The sequence below is a fragment of the Mesoplodon densirostris genome, chromosome 3 (assembly GCF_025265405.1).
Source record: "Mesoplodon densirostris isolate mMesDen1 chromosome 3, mMesDen1 primary haplotype, whole genome shotgun sequence".
Classification (NCBI taxonomy): domain Eukaryota; kingdom Metazoa; phylum Chordata; class Mammalia; order Artiodactyla; family Ziphiidae; genus Mesoplodon; species Mesoplodon densirostris.
In genome coordinates this window covers 112,991,465-113,011,697 of record NC_082663.1, presented here as the reverse complement: position 1 = coordinate 113,011,697, position 20,233 = coordinate 112,991,465, and the positions used below count along the sequence as shown (strand labels likewise).

Genomic DNA, 20,233 nt, shown 5'->3' with positions numbered 1-20,233 from the left:
CTGGGCCCGTGAGCCATGGCCGCTGGGCCTGAGCGTCCGGAGCCTGTGCTCCGCAACGGGAGAGGCCACAACAGTGAGAGGCCCGCATACCGCAAAAAAGAAAAAAATAATAATAAAAAAAAAAAAATAAAGAGAATAAAAAATACAAAAAGGTAGTAATAGCAATATGAGCAAATAATTGGGCAGTATTTACTATGTAACAGGCATTATGCTAAATATTTTATATAATTTTAACTCATAATCCTCACAAACCCCAGTGAAACAGAGAAATCACTTACGTTCCTGGTGTAAATTAATCCCTTAAATTTTTGTAAAGTATTCTGGCAATAGGTACTGAAATTTTAAGCATATATATCCTTTCACCAATTTCACATCTTGAAATCTATCCAACAAAAATAAAAGTATTAACATGTAAACATAAATATAAAAGACTTGTTGAAGACTATTTCTAATTGCAAAAATTTAGAAACAACCTGAACATCTGAGGAAAGCATGTTAAAGCCATAATATGGACTACTATGTATTTAAGGAGGTAAATTCATATTTCCTGACTCTGAAAGATGTCTAAAATATAAGTGAAAGAAAATAGTTACAAAATATAGTATGATCCTATTTGTTTATATGGGCACACACACCCCCACGTATATTTGTAGAAGTCTAGAAAAAGTTATGCAAGGATAGACAGCGAACAGCAAATAATTAGAGAGGAAACAATTTTATTTTTGTTCTTGTTGTTAAAGCAAACAAGTATTTTATTAAGTCAGAAAAAGTTTTAATTTAGGAAACCCAATTTAGAACCTGATGACATAAAGTTCCTGTAGATTACACCTACCAATTCTATATACAAAGTTGTATTTTAGTTCTTAAATGAGTCTAAGAAACTACTTTGATAACCTCAATTAGACAGGTGAAGTGTTAGCAATCTGAAGCTTTAGTTAACCAATCAACTTTCCTATTCACTGAACCCAAAAGATCCAGTCATCCTGACGCTCTACTTAGATCTACAACGTGTAAAGATATTCACTCCATAGAGAAACACTTTTCTTGCACAAATAAGGTTTCAGATATTAATCTGCCAGTTAGCCAGAACCCACCTTACTTTCAGCTTTTGCTCTCAAGGGCAGTTATTAACAGACTATTTCATCTCTTCAAATTCCTAATATACTGTTTTATGAGGAACTAAGTCCATGAAAATGATAAAATAAACTATTCATACACAGAATTATCTTCTTAGGTAACTCATCTCTACCCTATCAATTTTGTACAGTACAGCCCAACTAACTCCTGTAATGTTTGGCAGTCCGTTAACATTTTTATTCCAAAGCTTTAAGGTTGTACTCTTTCTACTGTAATAATCCAACTAAATATAAAAATAGGCTTTCCATCTTATTCCAAAGCCTATGGTCATGAAATATCAACACGAAACGCATAATTTGAAACTCCAAAGTTTATCTCTAAGCTGCCCACACTTTTCTCCCATGCTTCCACACCAGTGAAGAGCAACATGAACTCCCACGTGGACCAAATGATTGCAATATCCTCCTAAGCATCATCCAGCTTCTTCTCTTGCCCTTCTCAAATAAATCCGTTCTCCACAAAAAAGCCAATCACATCTTTAAAATATCAATTGGATCACCGCCCACAGCACCTAGATTAAAATCTTTAACATGATTTACAAAGCCCTGCCATAATCTAACCTGTCTTGCCTAACTTCTCTGCAGATTCAATTCACAGCATTTTTTCAAGTGGCTATAATCCTCTCAGTCTGTCAAGTGTGCCTCAGTTCTTCCTCACTTGCTATTCCTCCTGCCTGGAACAACTCTTCCTCGCTCCCACCACGAACCTCCATGGTAAAACCCTACTCATCCTCTGCGTTTCATCTTAAATGACACTTCTTTAAGAAGCACCTTCCATCACCACCCCATATCCAATTTAAATTAGGTCCCCGTCATTGTTTTCCGTACTTTCCCATCTGGGCCTTTACCACAGTCAGTAATTACATATTTGTTTAGCATCTGGTTTTCTCCACTAGCCATGTCCATGATGGCAGGATCTTACTTGTTTATCAGAGTACCTTCAGTGCTTAGCACAACAGCTGGCATATTAGAAGCACTCATTATCTGCTAAAATGAAAGGAAGCCTGAATTTGGTGGGAAAGCAAGGGTCTCTTCTAGTTAAGACTCAACTGGCTCCTCAAAAATGGAATTCAGCATGAGGGAGGGGATGTGGGAACAGATGTATATGTATGACTGATTCACTTTGTTATAAAGCAGAAACTAATAAAAAAAATACTACTTTCCCCAAATAAAAAAGATCTTTCAAAATAAACAAAAAAAAATGGAATTCAAATCCTGTTGCACCCACAATTTTAAATGAGTTACTTTCACCATACCCAACCCTCCAGAACCTGCATCTCATTCCACTCTCATACTAAAACAAACCTATGTCACACTCCCTGTGTACCTCTGAGATATAAATCCATTCTTCCATAATCACTACTTAAAAAAAAAAAATCAACCTTTCTGCCCAACATGTTCTACTTAGCCAAAGACTCCACACAGAAACCTAAGCTCATCGAGATCATAGTTCAAAAACTACTTGAATGTATGGCATCCCTCTAAGTTCCCGGGAAATATAGGAACATGTAAGGAAAATTACTTTTAAGTAAACAGATATTCTTATCACAATTACATGGTGTATCTGGTCACCCATCAAATAGTCTTTGGGACAAACTTAACTGTGATCTGGGAAGATTACATTCTTTTCTGAAACAACTCTTTCAGTTCCAAATAATGAGATTCATGGTAAAACTGTTGTAGTTACTATTTGTCTAAAGGAGAAAAGGGGGCATAAGAGCCTAAAAGAAAGGACAGGAACACTTCATTCCAATATTTGGAATTCTCTTAACTTTGGAACTAAAGTATGTTTAATTCTAGCTGGGAAAAGACCAAAAAGTTACATGCCTAACTCAGTGCTCTAGCCCTCTTAATTTCTTGAGGAAAACTATCTCTACAGATGAAGCAAACTAGGATCCAGAGAGGAAAATAACAAATAGGAAATTAATGCTTAAATACTTAAAAACTTCATTGTACAATACACTTCCCTGGAAATACAAATTAGACCCACTGTTAAAAACTATGAAGATGGGGGGGTTGGGGATTGGGCTGTGACTGCTAATGAGTACAGGGTTTCTCTTGTGGGATGATGAAAATGTTTTAAAATTGTGTTGATGGTTGCACAGTTTTGTGTCTACACTAAAAACTGTACACTTTAAAAGGGTTAACTGTATGGTATGTGAATTATATCTCATTAGTTAAAAACTATAAATAAAATTGAGAAAGGAATATCAAACTGTGGTTTTGGATCTGGGATGCGTTTTGGGGGAAGCACATGGGTTACGTCTAAAATAAGGGATAGAAATTTGATAAGTTTAAGGGAAATGTTGTCAGCCTTCTGGGTAGCAAAGATCAGTCTGTTAGGGAGCAATCGAGTTGGCCAGAAATTGCTGAAGAAGTGTAACAAAAGGTAGGGTGAAAAACGAGCCTTAAAACAGAGGCCCTTAATGAGACACAATGAGAACCTAGCAAATAACAGAAACTTCTTAAAAGATTCTGTCCCAGAGGAGGACAATGGATTGAAAGGTGTCTCTATGTACAAAGACTCTTACCCTATCCAAGGAAAGACCTGGGTGAGTCATGATTTCTTAGCGCTGTGTCTATACTGGCTCCATAACTTACCATAGGTTCTAAAAGTCAAAGTGAGCCCCTGAGTCATTCATTAACAATCGCAGCCAACACCCTGGTTGGAATGTATTACCGTGAAAGCGGAACGCTGTTAGGGATAGGTGCGCAAAGAATGACAGCAGAGAATGACCCAACATTCAGTCCAATATACTGAAGCGACGTGAAAAACCAAAGCGAATGCAAAGGTATCGATTTTATTAAATCCTTTTCTGATATCTTTCCGTGCCAATCCTATCTGGAGATCTCCGGTGCTGCGACTCCCTCTCTTCCGGGCGCCACCCCACCCCCCACTCACGTGGGACTCCGGCCTCTGCACTGTCTTACCGCCTGCCGGCAGACGCCAGACCTGTTCAATTAAACTTTTATTAAGCTCCTGCTGTGTGCAAAGCTCCCAACTCTGAGCTGGGCTGAAGAGACGTCAGTACGCCCTGGGCCTATTATGTGCCCTCTAAAAGAGAATCTCGGTCCATCCCACATCCCGGGCCTGCCTTCCCTCCAGCTCCTACCCACAGCCTCCGCTGGTCCAAGTACCCACTCGGAGACCTCGCTCGGCCGGCGGGCCACAGAAAAAAGGCCTCGCCCCTGGCGCAGACCCACACGGGAGGTCGCGGCCCCTAGTGACCTAAAACGCAGTGGGGGTCCACCACCCACCGGAGCCTCGGCTCGGAACGGAGGTGACTACCCAGCCCGCGTTCCCCAAGCCGCGAGGGTCACAGACCGGAGCAAGGGCTACCTCCCCACCCCACCCCCACCTCCAGCGCACGCGGCTACCCTGGCCCACACTCACGGCGTGCAGCGGTCGCTGTATTCATTAGCGATCGTTTCGATGCCGCCGGCGCGGGCTACAGCGACGTAGCAGCTCTGGAACCCCAGATCTATGCCCACCACCGACATGGCGCCGGCTACAGCTCAGGCTCGAGCCCGGGTCCGGCCAGCAAGACAAGACACGGACCCCGGCGGGGCTGGCGCGCGTAAAGCGGGCCGCGTGGGACAGGGAACTGGGGCTAGTGGGAGACGTGCGGAGGGCCACGCAAGCGCCTAGGTTCTTGGAAGGAGGGCCGCAGCAGAGGACACTACCCAGGCCGGCTCCGGCTCAGCGGCCGCAGCCTGGGCGCCGGTAGCGGGGGCGGAGAAGATCTCGAAAGGTCTCGTCGCTACGAGAGTAAAGAAGCAGCGCGAGAACTGAGAGGGAATGTTCTCGCGAGACTCCGGCTCATCCGCTTTTCTTCCTGAGGCCCCGCCCCCCAGTTACGTAAAAGTGTACGTCACTCCCAGGCCCAAAAACCTGGGAAGGGGCAGGGCCGCCGAAAGACAGCTGGGAGGCGGAGTTGGCCGTTGAGCCTGTACACTGACCTCGCCGCCGCGCTAAGTGCGGCGGCAAAGAGCAGTGGAGCACCTCCCCTTCCAGAAGAAAGTAGGACAGCCGGTTTGAGGCAAAATACTGAGGAAGCGCTTTTGTCCTACTTCCGCTTGTGGCACCTCCTACGCCACACCTTGTGTTGGGAAATGGGAGCACAAACTAATCTTCAAAGTCCAGAGGCGTCTCTCATCTGCTCTCCTTGGGGTAGGTTGGTGGGTAGAGAAGGCCGCCGTTGGAACGCGGCCTTCGGCAGTCTTAGGTAAGACTCTGTCGAAGTCAAAGACAGCGCCCTCTGCGGCGGAGGGGAGGACTCCACCCTCAAGCCCACCGCCTTGTTTTTTTCGTTCAGCCTCGTCGCACCGTTTTCTAAACCACTCCTGTCCTTAGGTCAGACTGAGGAGCCTACGCACTTAAGCCTTTCAATCCCCAACCCATTCTAAGCGCATATCTTGAGCTGGATGCAAGAGACACTGAGGTAGATGACATGCTCCTAGGTACGTTCAGACCAGCCGGTAAGTGGCAGGATGAAATGAAGCTAGCGAATCATCAGGACCCCTCACTTGCATGGGCACCTGGGAGAGCAAGGAGTTGCTGAGAGTTACGGTGGCTTCCAGTTGTGGAGGGGAAGCCAGCTGTCAATCGGGAAGCAACTCTTTGTAATGAGCATTTCTAATAAATTGCTTAAAGATATCTCAGAAGACAAGGAATCTGAATCTCCGTGTCTCCAGTAATTTGATGTGATGTCTTATTCTAAGTATTTACTTTGTAAATACTTAAGCATTGTATAAGCTTCAACCCCACAAAACCTGAATCCAGTACAAGAGTAGCTAGACAGGTAAATAGGGTCCCAGTACCTGGTGGCAAGTTTGGTCCACACATAATGGGGGAGCGGAGGGGGAAAGGGCAGAGAAAATTTTTTGTTTAAATTTTTCTAGTCTTGCCATAAAATATGAATTTTATTTCACACCTGCTGCCTAAGAAGGAACCTCTGTCTCCAGGAGCAATGCCCAAAGCCCACGTTGGATGCCTTTAAACTTGCTAATCACCACACAGTTCTCACATTTTGGCTAAATCAAACTTGTTTCTGTCTTCAAAAACAAGCACTGAGTGCTCCCTGAGGCTGTAATAGGAGGTGTGAAGCCAGGAAGAAAAAGCCTTTGAAAAAGAGAACAAGGACAAACAGATGCTTGTACACCCATATTCACAGCATTATTCACAATAGCCAAAAGGTGGAAACAGCCCAAATGTCCGCTGATGCATGAATGTGTTTTTAAGATGTGGTATAGGGCCTCCCTGGTGGCGCAAGTGGTTGAGAGTCCGCCTGCCGATGCAGGGAATACGGGTTCGTGCCCCGGTCTGGGAGGATCCCATATGCCGCGGAGCGGCTGGGCCCGTGAGCCATGGCCGCTGAGCCTGCGCGTCCGGAGCCTGTGCTCCGCAACGGGGGAGGCCACAACAGTGAGAGGCCCGCATACCGCAAAAAAAAAAAAAAAAAAAAAAAAGATGTGGTATATACCTATGATGGGATATTATGCAGCCTAAAAAGGAACAAAATTCTAACACGATGCAACATGGATGAACCTTGAAAACATCATGCTAAGTCAAAGAAACTAGACACAAAAAAAACAAATATTGACTAATTCCATTTACACAAGGCGCCTAGAATAGGCAAATTCATAGAAACAGAAAATAGAATAGTGGTCACTAGGGGCTGGCTGGTAGGGATTGGAGAGTTACTGTTTAATGGGTACAGAGTTTCAGTCTGGGATGATGAAAAAGTTCTAGAGTTGGTTAGTGGTGCTGGTTGCACAACAGTGTGAATGTACATAATGCCACTGATTTGTACACTTTAAAATGGTTAAAATGGTAAGTTTCCTTTTGTATATTTTACCACAATTTTAAAAGTAAAGAAAAATAAGAAAAATTGTACTTGACCTTCCTTCCTCTGTCTCCTATTTTTCTCCCACCTAGGAGGATATCAATAACACCAAAGATGTTACTGGCTTTACCTATGGCAGAGTCCTGTCTCCATCTGTCTACTCTGGGTTATTAAGCACTGGGCAAACAAGCCAGTCTGTAAACAGATAGGGTAGGGGGTCCACGGAGAAAGAGAACCAGGCATGGCTTTCTTGATGTAAGAAAAGCCATATTTGGCTGAAGCCATTTTTTGATCTAAGCCTGGCCACAATGCTTGCCATTGAACAGGTCTCAGTAATTAATGATCGTAAGGGAAGTGAGAGAATGCAGGAACAAAGGAAAAGCAGTCAAGAAACAGTAGTTCAGCAATAAAACAGAGTCCTAGTTCCTCCTCAAGGGACGTACATAATATGTTACACATCTTCAAGTTCTACAGGAGCTAAGGCCCCCACCCAGGTGGAGGATGGAATGATGTTGATCTTTTCTGACCCTTGAGGCTTTAATCACCTCAAGCTTTGTCCCAGTTCAATGTTAAAAATCTCCTCAGCTCAAGCTCCTTCATGAATATGCATTTACCACACAAGGCCTTTCATGGATATGCACGTAACTCTTGGCTTAAAACTTCCCCAGTTTTGCTGTTCAGGGAGACACTGCTTTGGGAAAGATCCCCGGTGTTCTCCTTTCTAACTGCAAGTAATAAATCCTTCCTTTTCCCGATCTTTAGCTTGGTTGTGTCTTTTGGCTCAACACCCAACAAGAGGGGAACCCAGCTTTTGGGTAACAAACCTGACCTAGGCTGAAGTGCCTAAACTACCTAAAAGATCACTATGTCTGGCTTGTGGACTCTGTCTCTACCTTCCATCTTGTGGGAGGCCTCCCCAGCCTTTAGCTAAACTGGCAAAAAACATCCCTATCTTTTTGTGTTCCAACTTCATACCTACCTGCCTTATTTGCCTTGGCACTGCTTTCAGTTTAAAATACCATTGGTTCTATCAATCTTTTGAACAATTTGTCCTTCTCAAAATGAAGTATAACATCAGTCACAGAGAGCACTCTTCCAGCTAAAAATAGTGTCCTTGATCATCAAACTTATAGCTCAAGAGGCTATTCTGGGATATTTAAATAAATGAAGTCAGAAAAGGTTATTTAAGAATTCCAAAGAATCTAAAGGAACAAGTTTCCAAGAATCGATTGTGAAGCAGTAAAGTTGCCAGAATATTTAATGTTAAAGGCACCATGGGTGTAGCACAAGTTCTTTTCATTTAGCAGAGCATCTTGTGTATTTTAGAAGGAAGTTGTTAAATGCCTTTCTCTGATACAATGATTAAATTTAGTTCTAAGCAATTAGCAAAGTTTTTGTTTGTTGGTTTTCAGTATACAGTGTTCATAGCCTGCCTACCACGAGACAAAAGTTTCTCAGTCAGTTGGGAATTCATAATCTCCCCTGCCAGGTGTCCAGTGGAATCCTGTTCTATACTCTGGAGCAGGTTCTGGAATCATTTGCTTCACAAGTAAGCTACAAACTCAGATAATGGTGTGTTCTGGCTTCCCTGATATCACAGTGAGTGGACCAATGCCCTTAGCTGAACCAGCGCTCCTTCTTTAAACTCTAAAACTCTAACAACTCAATAATAATGGTAATTACTTCATCTCTAGCTCCTACAGTATGTGCCAGACATTGTGCTGAGTGATTTGGATATCATAATCCATTTAATCCTCACAGCAAACCCGTTAAGTGGGTGTTATTTTCCAATTTTGAAGATGAAAAAACAGACCTGATGAGGTTAAAGAGCTTGTCCAAGGTTATATAACTTTTAAAACTCCGATTTCAAAGTGGCCTCCTACAACTACACCACTGCTTTCTTTAAGTTCATGTTCCTTGTAAAGGCTCCGTAGAGTAAATATGGGAAACAAAAGAATAAGAGAAATTAATTCAACTAGTCATTCACTGTAGACCTTTTGGAATACTTTCCCTACTTTCAGTGTTTTTGTTATGTATATATAATGGTTGAATTTGGTTGTGCCTTTTTTATTAGGTTAAACCAGCCTTTCCCAAACTGTGTTCTATGAGATATGAATAGGTTAATAATGTCATTTTAAAGACTCTGAGAAGTCTAAAGAAAACCTGTTTAAACGTGGTTTAATTATAAGTACAAGTATAACAAGCATAAATATAAGGAGTTGTAGGGCACAATTTAGTCTCCTGGTTTTTTCCCTCAAGCATTTTTCTAATCTTAACACTCTTCTGATATAGAAACTACCATTACAGTTCACTCCTAACTCCAAATTCGCTGAAATCCTAGTGTCCTTCCTCACACTATTATACCGTCTGCTTACATAGTAGCACTATGATCTCATTCTGAGGTCCTTTCCCAAAGCCTCACTCTTTTGCCTTTATTAGGGCTGATTACACTTATACATACGTCCTGCAGTATCATCAGTATCCCAAACCTTTCCCTCTTTATAATCTTAAAATGCTGGGTGAACTTTGCAAAGATTTCTGCAGGCCACACAGACTGATACCATCAGGAAATTTTAACCCCTTCATCTAGGTCTTTTGATCACTGATAATTTTCCTGACCTGATTCATAGCCTCCTTACCTATAAGCTCCACCCTCTCCTCAACCAGCCCCAGACTCAGACTTCTTCCACCTCTATAGCAGCTGACATTCCAACTCCACCCCCAAAGTCCAGCCTCTTGGTCTGGTCTGCTGAGACCAGAAACGTGACTCTCACCTGCTCAGACTCTCACCTGCTCAGCCGGATTTTGCTCTTGCTTGTCCTGTTCCTGAGTACAGAGGGACCCCCCCCCCACCAGGGAGCTATCCTGCCATCTCATGTCTGCAAATTACAAAACTCTTTTACCATCTTTTGTTTAAAGTGTCAAATTCATCAGGACTCAGTGTATCCTGTGCTGGTTTCCCTTCAGCTAAATAGAGCTTCTTTGTCTCAGGACAGAATGCTCTTTGCTTCTTGCTCTAAGACTCAAGGACAATGATTTTAAAAGGCCCTGTGGCCTTCGATAATAATTCACTTTTCAGGTTTCCTGATTAAAGAGGAATCTGGAGTATGAATATGTGTAATTTGATAAAGAATCAGTGTTACTATGAACAGTGTTACTATGAAAAATTTCATGTGGCATTCTGCCCAGGCATGGCTTCACAACCACAGGAGGACCATTTATTTTCTTGTGGACATGTAGTTAATGTTCAAATGCAAAGTGAGTTCAAAATCTAAATATATCACAGACGATTACAGTTTGACACTTGAACGCCAGCAGTGCAAGCTCTAACTCAGAGGAGAGTGACTAACATGTTTTCCTGGCAGTGGCACAGGAATCCATCCCCATGGCCAAAGGCAGCAGCAACAGCTACAGCAGGCTGAAACAACAGAGGGGATGACTTGAGCTCACTGGAAGCATCAGAGTTTCTCTTCCAGCCAAGACAAAGACAAGCCTGAAAAAGGTAGCCGGAAGAAACTTCCACTATGGAGATACTGTGAAACAAAAGGCATGATAAGGACTTTATGTATTCTTGAAATGCTTTGAAAGAATAGGTACTCAGCAAAGAGTAGAAATGAGGTTAATAAGTCATTCTTCAGAAATGGATGACTGGCCCTTTAAGAATACTATTTAGTCTATTAAATATGGCTATATTTTGTGCCATTTCCACTGAAGGCAAAAGTTATTTTTGAAAAGAGCAATAAAAAGATCCCAGCTGAATATCCTTACTTGATTCAGTAGTTTGTGCCAGTGAACAGAGCTTGGGATATCTTTTTTTATTCCGGTAGTACTAGCACTTGTTATGAGAAGTCAGGAAAGCGTAGTATATTTGTCTTTGGCATGTCATCTTACCCCTAAATGAGATGAGATCCAGGGCCCCAAGAAGGCCCCATCACACTAAAAGATCTCTTCCAGTCATTTAGAATGTCAGTAGAGTGACGAAAATGCCTCCATTAGGGCTTCTCTCTTATGTTCTTTCTTAGGGCTTCTTCTCTAAAAGTAAAATCCCCTTCTAAAGCAGAGAGGACACAGTGACAATCTGGCATCTCCATGTAAACGAACAGAAAGTAAAACTATGTGATTGAGAGGAAGTTCATGAATGAGCTCCTCACCCCACCCCCTGCCCCCCACCTCTCAATCACACACACATAGGGCTTCCCTGGTGGCGCAGTGTTTGAGAGTCTGCCTGCCGACGCAAGGGACATGGGTTCGTGCCCCGGTCCAGGAAGATCCCACATGCACGGAGCAGCTGGGCCCGTGAGCCATGGCTGCTGAGCCTGCGCGTCCGGAGCCTGTGCTCCGCAGCGGCAGAGGCCACAACAGTGAGAGGCCCGTGTACCGCAAAAAAAAAAAAAAAAAAAAAAAAAAAAAATCACACACACATAGCACTCAGCCTTTACTTTCAGATCCCTTAAGTGGGTGCCTTTCTCTAGAATTTTCAGAGGAATTTCCTAAAGCACTGAAATACTTGAGAGTTGCTGTTGCTTGTGAAGCAAGGCTGGGCAGTTGCCCTGCCTCTGTGAGAAGTAGCTCTCTTTGACTAAAGGCGTGGTTGCTGGTAGCAGGGACATTCTGTTCCCTCTATAAGAGGAAACACAGTGTAATGAAGCAGTAATAATTACAGCTGTGATACTGGTACCAGAAAAGACAAGGACAAACAGAAATAAAATTCCAGAAACATATCCAAGTATGAGAATCCAGTATATGATACTCGGCATTTCACACTAGTGAGGGAGAGGTGGTATTGGGACATTAGCTAACCATTTGGGAAAAAAATTTTAGATCCCTACCTCAAACCGTATGCAAGAATATATTCCTGATAAGTCAGATACTTAAAGGTTTACAAATTAAGTTTCAAAAATAAAAATATATAATTACCAGAAAATAAAGGTGAATATATACATTATATATATTTATGCAAGCACACACACACATAATGATCTTTTGTAAGGACAACAACAAAAGACAAAAACAGTAAAAGCAAAGATAGAAAAATGAATGCAGAAAAGACCATAAACAAAATGAAAAGCAATAAATACAAAGTTCAAAAAGATTACCGCCAGACTCTGTAAAATTAGCTGTTAACTCGTAGAAGATTGATATCACAAATGGTATTTGTTTGGGAGAGATGCAAATGATTTCTATCTGGTAGAAAAGATACTCCCAAAGATTATGCTTTTATTGCCCTGTAGAACAATAACAGGTTTTGTATTTAACTTAGCAATCTAATTTCAGCATTCTTTCTTTCACTTCAGGATCTTGAGTTCTCCATTGAATCAGCTTTACTCTCCTGCTGGTCTCCTCACTGAGATAAGTAAATCACTGACATAGCCTCACTATATATATTTGTATGTTTTAACTTTTTTTGTGTGTGTGGTACGCGGGCCTCTCACTGTCGTGGCCTCTCCCATTGCGGAGCACAGGCTCCGGACGCGCAGGCTCAGCGGCCGTGGCTCATGGGCCCAGCCGCTCCGCGGCACGTGGGATCCTCCCGGACCAGGGCACGAACCCGTGTCCCCCGCATCGGCAGGCGGACTCTCAACCACCGCGCCACCAGGGAAGCCCCAGTATGTTTTCACTTTTTAAAAATTATATACTTTGTCCTGAAAAAGTTAAACATAGAATTACCATATGATCCAGCAATTCCATTCTTAGGTATAAACCTAAAAGAATTGTAAACAAAGACTCAAATAGATACACATACACCAATGTTTACAGCAGCATTATTCACAATAGCCAAAGTGTGGAAACAAGCTAAGTGTGCACTAACAGATGAATGGATAAACAAAATGTGGTATACACATGCAATGGAATATTATTCAGCCATTGAAAAAGGATGAAATTCTGATATATGGTACAATATGAATAAATCTTGAGAGCATTATCCTAATTGAAATAAGCCAGGCACAAAAGGACAAATGTATGATTCCTCATTTATGAGGTACCTAGAATAAGCAAATTCATAGAACATAGAATGGAGGTTACCATAGGCTGTGGGAAAGGGTGAATCAGAGTTATTTTTTAATGGGTACACAGTTTGGGGTTTTTTTTTGGGGGGGGTAGGGTTTTTCTGTTGTTTTTGTTTGTTTATTTTTGGCCACACCAGTGAGGCTTGCTTGAGCTTTATTTTTTTAATGAATTATTTATTTATTTATTTATTTTTGGCTGTGTTGGGTCTTCATTGCTGCGCGGGGGCTTTCTCTAGTTGTGGTGAGCAGGGGCTACTCTTCCTTGTGGTGCACAGGCTTCTCATTGCGGTGGCTTCTCTTGTTGCAAGCACGGGCTCTAGGCACGTGGGCTTCAGTAGTTGTAGCATGTGGGCTCAGCAGTTGTGGCTCATGGGCTCTAGAGCACAGACACTAGAGCACAGGCTTAGTTGTTCCACAGCATGTGGGATTTTCCCAGACCAGGGCTCGTACCCATGTCCCCCGCATTGGCAGGTGGATTCTTAAGCACTGTGCCACCAGGGAAGTCCCAGCTTGCTGGATCTTAATTCCCTGATCAGGGATTGAACCTGCGCCCTCGGCAGTGAAAGCACCGAGTCCTAACCACTGGACTGCCAGGGAATTCCCAGGTACACAGTTTCTATTAGGGATGATAAAAAATGTTCTGGAAATGGATAGTGGTAATGATTGCCTGACATTGTGAATATACTTAATGCCATTCAATTGTACACTTAAAAATGGTTAAAATGATGAATTTTATGTTTTGTATACTTTCCCACAATAAAACATTTATTCTTTGACAACAACTTGGGAAGAAATATCCTTAAGATATGTGACATCAGGGACTTCCCTGGCAGTCCAGTGGGTAAGACTCTGCGCTCCCAATGCAGGGGGCCCAGGTTCAATCTCTGGTTGGGGAACTAGATCCCACATGCATGCTGCAACTAAGAATCCCGCATGCTGCAACTATGAGCCTGCATGCCACAACTGAAAGATCCCGTGTGCCGCAACTAAGATTCAGTGCAGTCAAAATAAATATTTTTTTTAAAAAAGGTATGTGACATCAAATATTCCTTATATATACATACTTGTCATAAGTCAATCATAAAAAATGGACCAAAGATTAGAAGACAAAGTTCACTAAATAATAAGAAGTAAGGTCCCACAAGCCACATGGTGCAGCCAAAAAAATAAAATAAAATAATAAAATGGTTTAAAAGAAAGAATAAGTACAAATGACAAATAAACATAAAATGTTCAACTTCACCTGGGATTTTTTTAAATGTTAATTAAAACAACAGTGAAATTCTATTCTTTATAGCATATTGGAAAAACAATATTATATGATATAAAACAAACTGCAATACATACACCTTACTGGCAAAAGTATCAGGGAAAATATGATCTGGTTCTGTAGTTCTAGAGAGCATTTGGGGAAAAGTGTGCATACTCTGTGACAAGAGTTCTACTTCAAGGAATATATCCTTACAAAATGATGGGCAAGCATGCTTCCCCTGTGTATACAAGAGAGGGAATACAGTAGACTACTTAACCCTACAGCCTGGGCTTGAATACCAGTTCCAAGTGGCTTATAGTCTACAAGCCTCAGTTTCTTCACCTACAAAATGGGGGAAATATTAGGACCTACCTCATAGGATTGATGTGACACATAAATAAGACAGTTATTATAAAATGTACATTACCTGACACAGAGCAAATGCTCAAGAAATATTAGAGGTGGTCCTTACTGTTGTTGCTCTAATAGGATATTGTGTGAGATTTTTCCCAGTTGTTCCAGAATTGGTGATTAGGGCCCACAGGTGAGAACAAAGAAGTGAAAACTAATCTACACCCTTAAGAAAATTGCCAGTAATTGGAGCCAGGCAACTCCCCAAGAGACTAGGCAGAAACAGACTAGACATTACCAGCCTCCTCCCTACTCCAGCCACCCCACCCTTCCAGGTCTCTGTAGAAGTGAGGAGTGGTGAAGGGCACTTGGTGATTTGCTTTGTGGGGAGTGCAGAATTACTTCATGATGAGAAGGGATTTTCTCTTCCCAGTAGGAGAGGGGCAGAAGGTGCTATCTCTCCAGGGAAAACAAATGAGAAAGGAGGCTCTTGTAAAGACTGGAGAGAGGTACATAGGGAAGGGAGACCTCCATTCCATGCCTTAGTTGGCCATTTGCTGAGGCAGCATGCTAGCCAGTTTCCCGCTTTGAACAAAGGAGGGGCAAATATGAACAAAAGAAAAGAAAACTGAAGACAGCAAGCTATATGAAGGGACCAAGAGAGGAAAGTAATATGGTGTGACAAGGAAATAAGTATTCCCCCTGGATCTACTGCACATTAGAAGAGGTGGCTGAACTTGGACTGTTTCACCAGATCCTACCCAAGAAGCTGCTGGCTGGGAGAGACCCTTGCAACAGGAGGCAGCAATTGCGAAGGAATTGTCAAGCTGGAGCTGGGATCCCCTCATCGGGGAACTATGGAGTAGGAGGCCCAGAGGGCCCCTCCAAGGACATCTATCCTGGACATGTGCCACACAGTGGGTATTAGCACAGAGACCCATCAGCATAGACTAGAGAAACAGGGACAGTCAACAGAGAACCTTACAGACACACTCAAGCAAGTATAAAACCTTTTGATTCCAGATTTCTATTATTTGAAGCTAAAGGTATCTTAATATACTTCTTTCTCTGTAGACCCAATTTCTCTCTCTTCATGTACTGGCTGCCTGTCAGCTCTGAATGTACATGTTTCAAGTCCAGCCCTATGCAGAGATGAAAACTGAAGACCTTCAGTTCTATTATAAAATTCCCAGGTAAGAGACCCTAATTGGTCCAGCTTGGATCAGTCAAGCTGGTTTAGTCAGGTATACCTGGGAATACAGGGTCACTAATCCCAGTCTCAGAAGACTGTCATCATGAGCTGGAAAGGCACCCCACAAGATGTCTCACAGTGTTGATGCAGTGGAAGAAGATGTTCTCCCAGAATCCTAGAGCACTGAGGAATCCAGATAGTCCTGGGTGGGCTTTGAAATAAACATTATATATATAGGGGAGGGCATTTACTATACTTCACTTTCCAGAGAGCTTCACAAGGTAATGTGTAGGGAATGTGGGAGTTTGGGAGGGCAGAGGGAACTGGATCTGAGAGGAAATGAGAGAGGTCATTGATTGCCACAGAGAGAGAGATTGGTCATGTCATCTACAATGTGACCACCCTTTACAGCAGCCCATAAATCTTCAGTAAAATCATGAGCCGCTTGGTGTGATGGGATTTCTGGTGGGCACATGAAAGGGGAATGCAACTTCATATCCAGGTGTGGCCTGGGGCAGGAAACTAAGAGGAATTAAACCACTAAAAGAGTAGAGTAGTCTTTGAATTACCCCAGACCCTGGATATCGAAGCCAGGTTTACCCAATTCTCTAAGTGCACTGAAGCCTCTAGGTGACAACTGGGTTACGATTTTAATGGCAGGGAAAAAGAAGGAAACCACAAAAGATTTCACCAATAGCAGCCTGATTAAATAACCTGTTATTAAATTAAATCTAGCGAACTATCAATACAAGTTATAATCCTGATCCTTCACAGGATGGGGCTTCTGTGCTTTATCTGCAGTTGGCCTGGTAAAATGGAGCAGTGAGGAATTTCAAAACTCTTAGATGTTCTTTAGACTCTAAGACTTCTAGTCTATATTTGCTTCTTTGGAATCAAATTTCCCTGGAACTTTATTTCAATGGGCTATTTTCTTACCATACTGATTCATATACCTTCAAGCTCTTAGATGGTGGGAGCAGGGATTTCTGTGACCTCTAGCCCACATTAAGGCAAATTTGGCTTTGAGGGAGAATGGGAGAAATGGCAAGTACTTTGAAAAAAGTTGTCGAAAACAGAATGAAGGGACTTCCCTGGTGGCGCAGTGGTTAAGAATCTGCCTGCCAATGCAGAGGACATGGGTTTGATCCCTGGTGCAGGAATGATCCCATATGCCACGGAGCAACTAACCCCAAACGCCACAATTACTGAAACCCGCGAGCCACAACTACTGAAGCCTGCGTGCCTAGAGCCCGTGCTCCGCAACAAGAGAAGCCACCACAATGAGAAGCCCACGCACCGCAACAAAGAGCAGCCCCCACTCGCTGCAACTAGAGGATGCCCTCGCGCAGCAACGGACCCAACGCAGCCAAAAATAAAATAATTTTTTTTAAAAAGAAGAAAATCAGAGATATAATTTAAAAACAACCCCACTTTCTAAATGCAATAAGTATCTTCATGTAAAAATTCTTGGGATTAAAATTCACTTTGAGGGAGTTCCCCAGAGGCCTAGTGGTTAGGATTTCAGGCTTTCAGTGCTGTGGCCCGGGTTCAATCCCTGGTCGGGGAACTGAGATCCCGCAAGCTGCGCAGCACAGCCAAAAAGGAAAAAAAAAAATCACTTTGAGGATTTATCAATGATAAAAAGCCCTTCGTATGGATGCTAACCAGACTTACTGGGGTGATCATTAGCACTATATAAAAATACAAATCAGGGCCTCCCTGGTGGCGCAAGTGGTTGAGAGTCCGCCTGCCGATGCAGGGGATACGGGTTCGTGCCCCGGTCTGGGAGGATCCCATATGCCGCGGAGCGGCTGGGCCCGTGAGCCATGGCCGCTGAGCCTGCGCGTCCGGAGCCTGTGCTCCGCAACGGGGGAGGCCACAACAGTGAGAGGCCCGCATACCGCAAAAAAAAAAAAAAAAAAAAAAAAAATACAAATCACTATGTTGTACACCTGAAAGTAATATGTGTCAATTATACCTCCCAAAAAAAGCCCTTCATGACATCTATTTTTAAATGGATTCATGAAACTTCACTGAAGAAAATGGAAAAGAGACAGAATAGTTAGCTTTTTTGTTTGTTTGTTTGACCACGACAGGTACCTTGCAGGATCTCAGTTCCCCAGCCAGGGATTGAACCCAGGCCATGGCAGTGAAAGCGCTGAATCCTAACCACTAGACCACAGGGAACTTCCAACAGTTAGCATTTTTAAAATGCAGAGACAGGGCATAAATGTTTTGTCACAAAAATAATCCTGGTTCGACATGTAATGAATGGAAAGGTATAATACCTAAAATGGAGAAGATTTACAAATGCTGGTAATACTTGGAAATTTGAAGCAACTCTTAACAATGTCTAGAGTTGATTCAAATTTTCCAAATTCTCAAAAGATTGCTAAAAAACAGATGGTGCAAAAAGAAAAACTTTATAGCAAATTTACCCATGGCAAGTACAAGAAAAGGATCTGTTGACAACTCCAGAGCCGTCTTGAACTTGAACTGGTGCTATACAAAGTGCTTCTCACAAAAAATGTAAGTGCTCTTAGGATGTACCTGCTTTTTTAGAAAGAGGCTATCTTGCCACTCTTACTCATAAAAAAAAGTGTAATTACTATTTTCTTTTTTGCTTTAGACACCACATAAACTGAATCTTGATTTAGTATTTTTCTGATTAGCATTCTAATGAAAAATGATTTAGAGGTATTTATTTTTAAGTATTTTGGCCAGTTTGGGTTTTTTCACCAGTAGCATTAGTAACCTGGAAAAAAATTTTAAAAGCTTTTATCAGTTGTTTTATCTATCACAGAAAGGAGTGTTGGGTATGGTAAAATATTACTCACTTCATATTTTTTAAACCTTAAGATATACATTCATAGACAATACTAAATTTTTACAAATGTTTAATCTATATACACATAATGACCTAAAAGTAAATTCTGTGTTTTTCCATATTTTTTACATTTACCAGAAGTAAAACTTTTCTTTAAAAGTCAAAAACTTAAGAAATAATTGTGTCTAGAAATAATTGTGCCACAACTAAGAGTTTGCATGCCACATCAACTAAATCCCACATGCTGCAGCTAAGACCCGACACAGCTAAATAAATAAATAAATAAATAAATAAATAAAATTCAGGCTTTCCTGGTGGCGCAATGGTTGAGAGTCCGCCTGCCGATGCAGGGGACACGGGTTCATGCCCCGGTCCGCGAAGATCCCACATGCCGCGGAGCGGCTGGGCCCATGAGCCATGGCCACTGAGCCTGTGCGTCCAGAGCCTGTGCTCTGCAACGGGAGAGGCCACAACAGTGAGAGGCCCGCATACCGCAAATAAACAAACAAACAAACAAACAAATAAATAAAATTCTCCAGAAACATTGTCCATGATATTTTAAAATGTATTAGAATTAGTTAAGTTTCAGTTGTGGGACTTCCCTGGTGGTGCAGTGGTTAAGAATCTGCCTGCCAATGCAGGGGACACGGGTTCGAGCCTTGGTCCAGGAAGATCCCACATGCCGCGGAGCAGCTAAGCCCGTGTGCCAAAACTACTGAGCCTGTGCTCTAGAGCTCACGAGCCGCAATTACTGAAGCCCACCGGCCCACGCACCGCAACGAAGAGTAGCCCCTGCTCGCTGCAACTAGAGAAAGCCTGCGCACAGCAACGAAGACTCAACATAGCCAAGAATAAATAAATAAATTTATTTTTTTAAAATAAAACCTCAAACATCTCTATCTGTAGATAGTGGAAAGTAATATGCATTGTTTTCTCAATCTCTATTTTAAGTTTTTCCACAATGAAAATGGATCATTTGTGTTTTAATAAAGGCAGGAGGGGTGTGGTTTCAAGATTCGAACTCAAACTGGGATAAAGTCATTTTTGCATCAGGACCCACGTCGCAGAAAAGGTACACTAGAGGGGGTGGGCAGCCAGAGACATTCGATGAATGAGGGTAAGTCTGGAAGAAATATTAGATCATCATTCCGAATTTCACATGAACTTTAATAAATCAACCATCATATAGCTGACCTTGCAATTAAAATGTTTGCATTTAGAGCACAGAAGTTTATCATCCTCACCAGAAAAGGGAGAGGGAAAGAGAGCTGAGATGGGTATCTTCATTTCAGCTAGTTTCCTTTGTTTTTGTTATATGACATTTCTATTTTTTTTTAATATTTAAATATTTATTTATTTATTTTTGCTGCGCTGGGTCTTAGTTGTAGCACACAGGTTCTTTTTTTTAACATCTTTATTAGAGTATAATTGCTTTACAATGGTGTTTTAGTCTCTGCTTTATAACAAAGTGAATCAGTTATATATATACATGTTCCCATATCTCTTCCCTCTTGCGTCTCCCTCCCTCCCACCCTCCCTATCCCACCCCTCTATGTGGTCACAAAGCACTGAGCTGATCTCCCCACACAGGATCTTTTAATTGTGTCATGTGAACTCTTAG

General features: G+C 42.3%; 1 protein-coding gene across 1 annotated transcript in view; it reads right to left on the bottom strand.

Annotated features, from left to right (window-relative positions):
- Positions 1-4,908, bottom strand: part of HSPA4 (heat shock protein family A (Hsp70) member 4) — a 42,870-nt gene extending 37,962 nt beyond the window's left edge. The window contains exon 1 of the mRNA XM_060093353.1: positions 4,531-4,908. Coding sequence (XP_059949336.1) covers positions 4,531-4,637 — 107 coding nt within the window. The 5' untranslated portion in view covers positions 4,638-4,908. The remainder of the gene's footprint in view (positions 1-4,530) is intronic.
- Between the last annotated feature and the right edge of the window lie 15,325 nt (positions 4,909-20,233).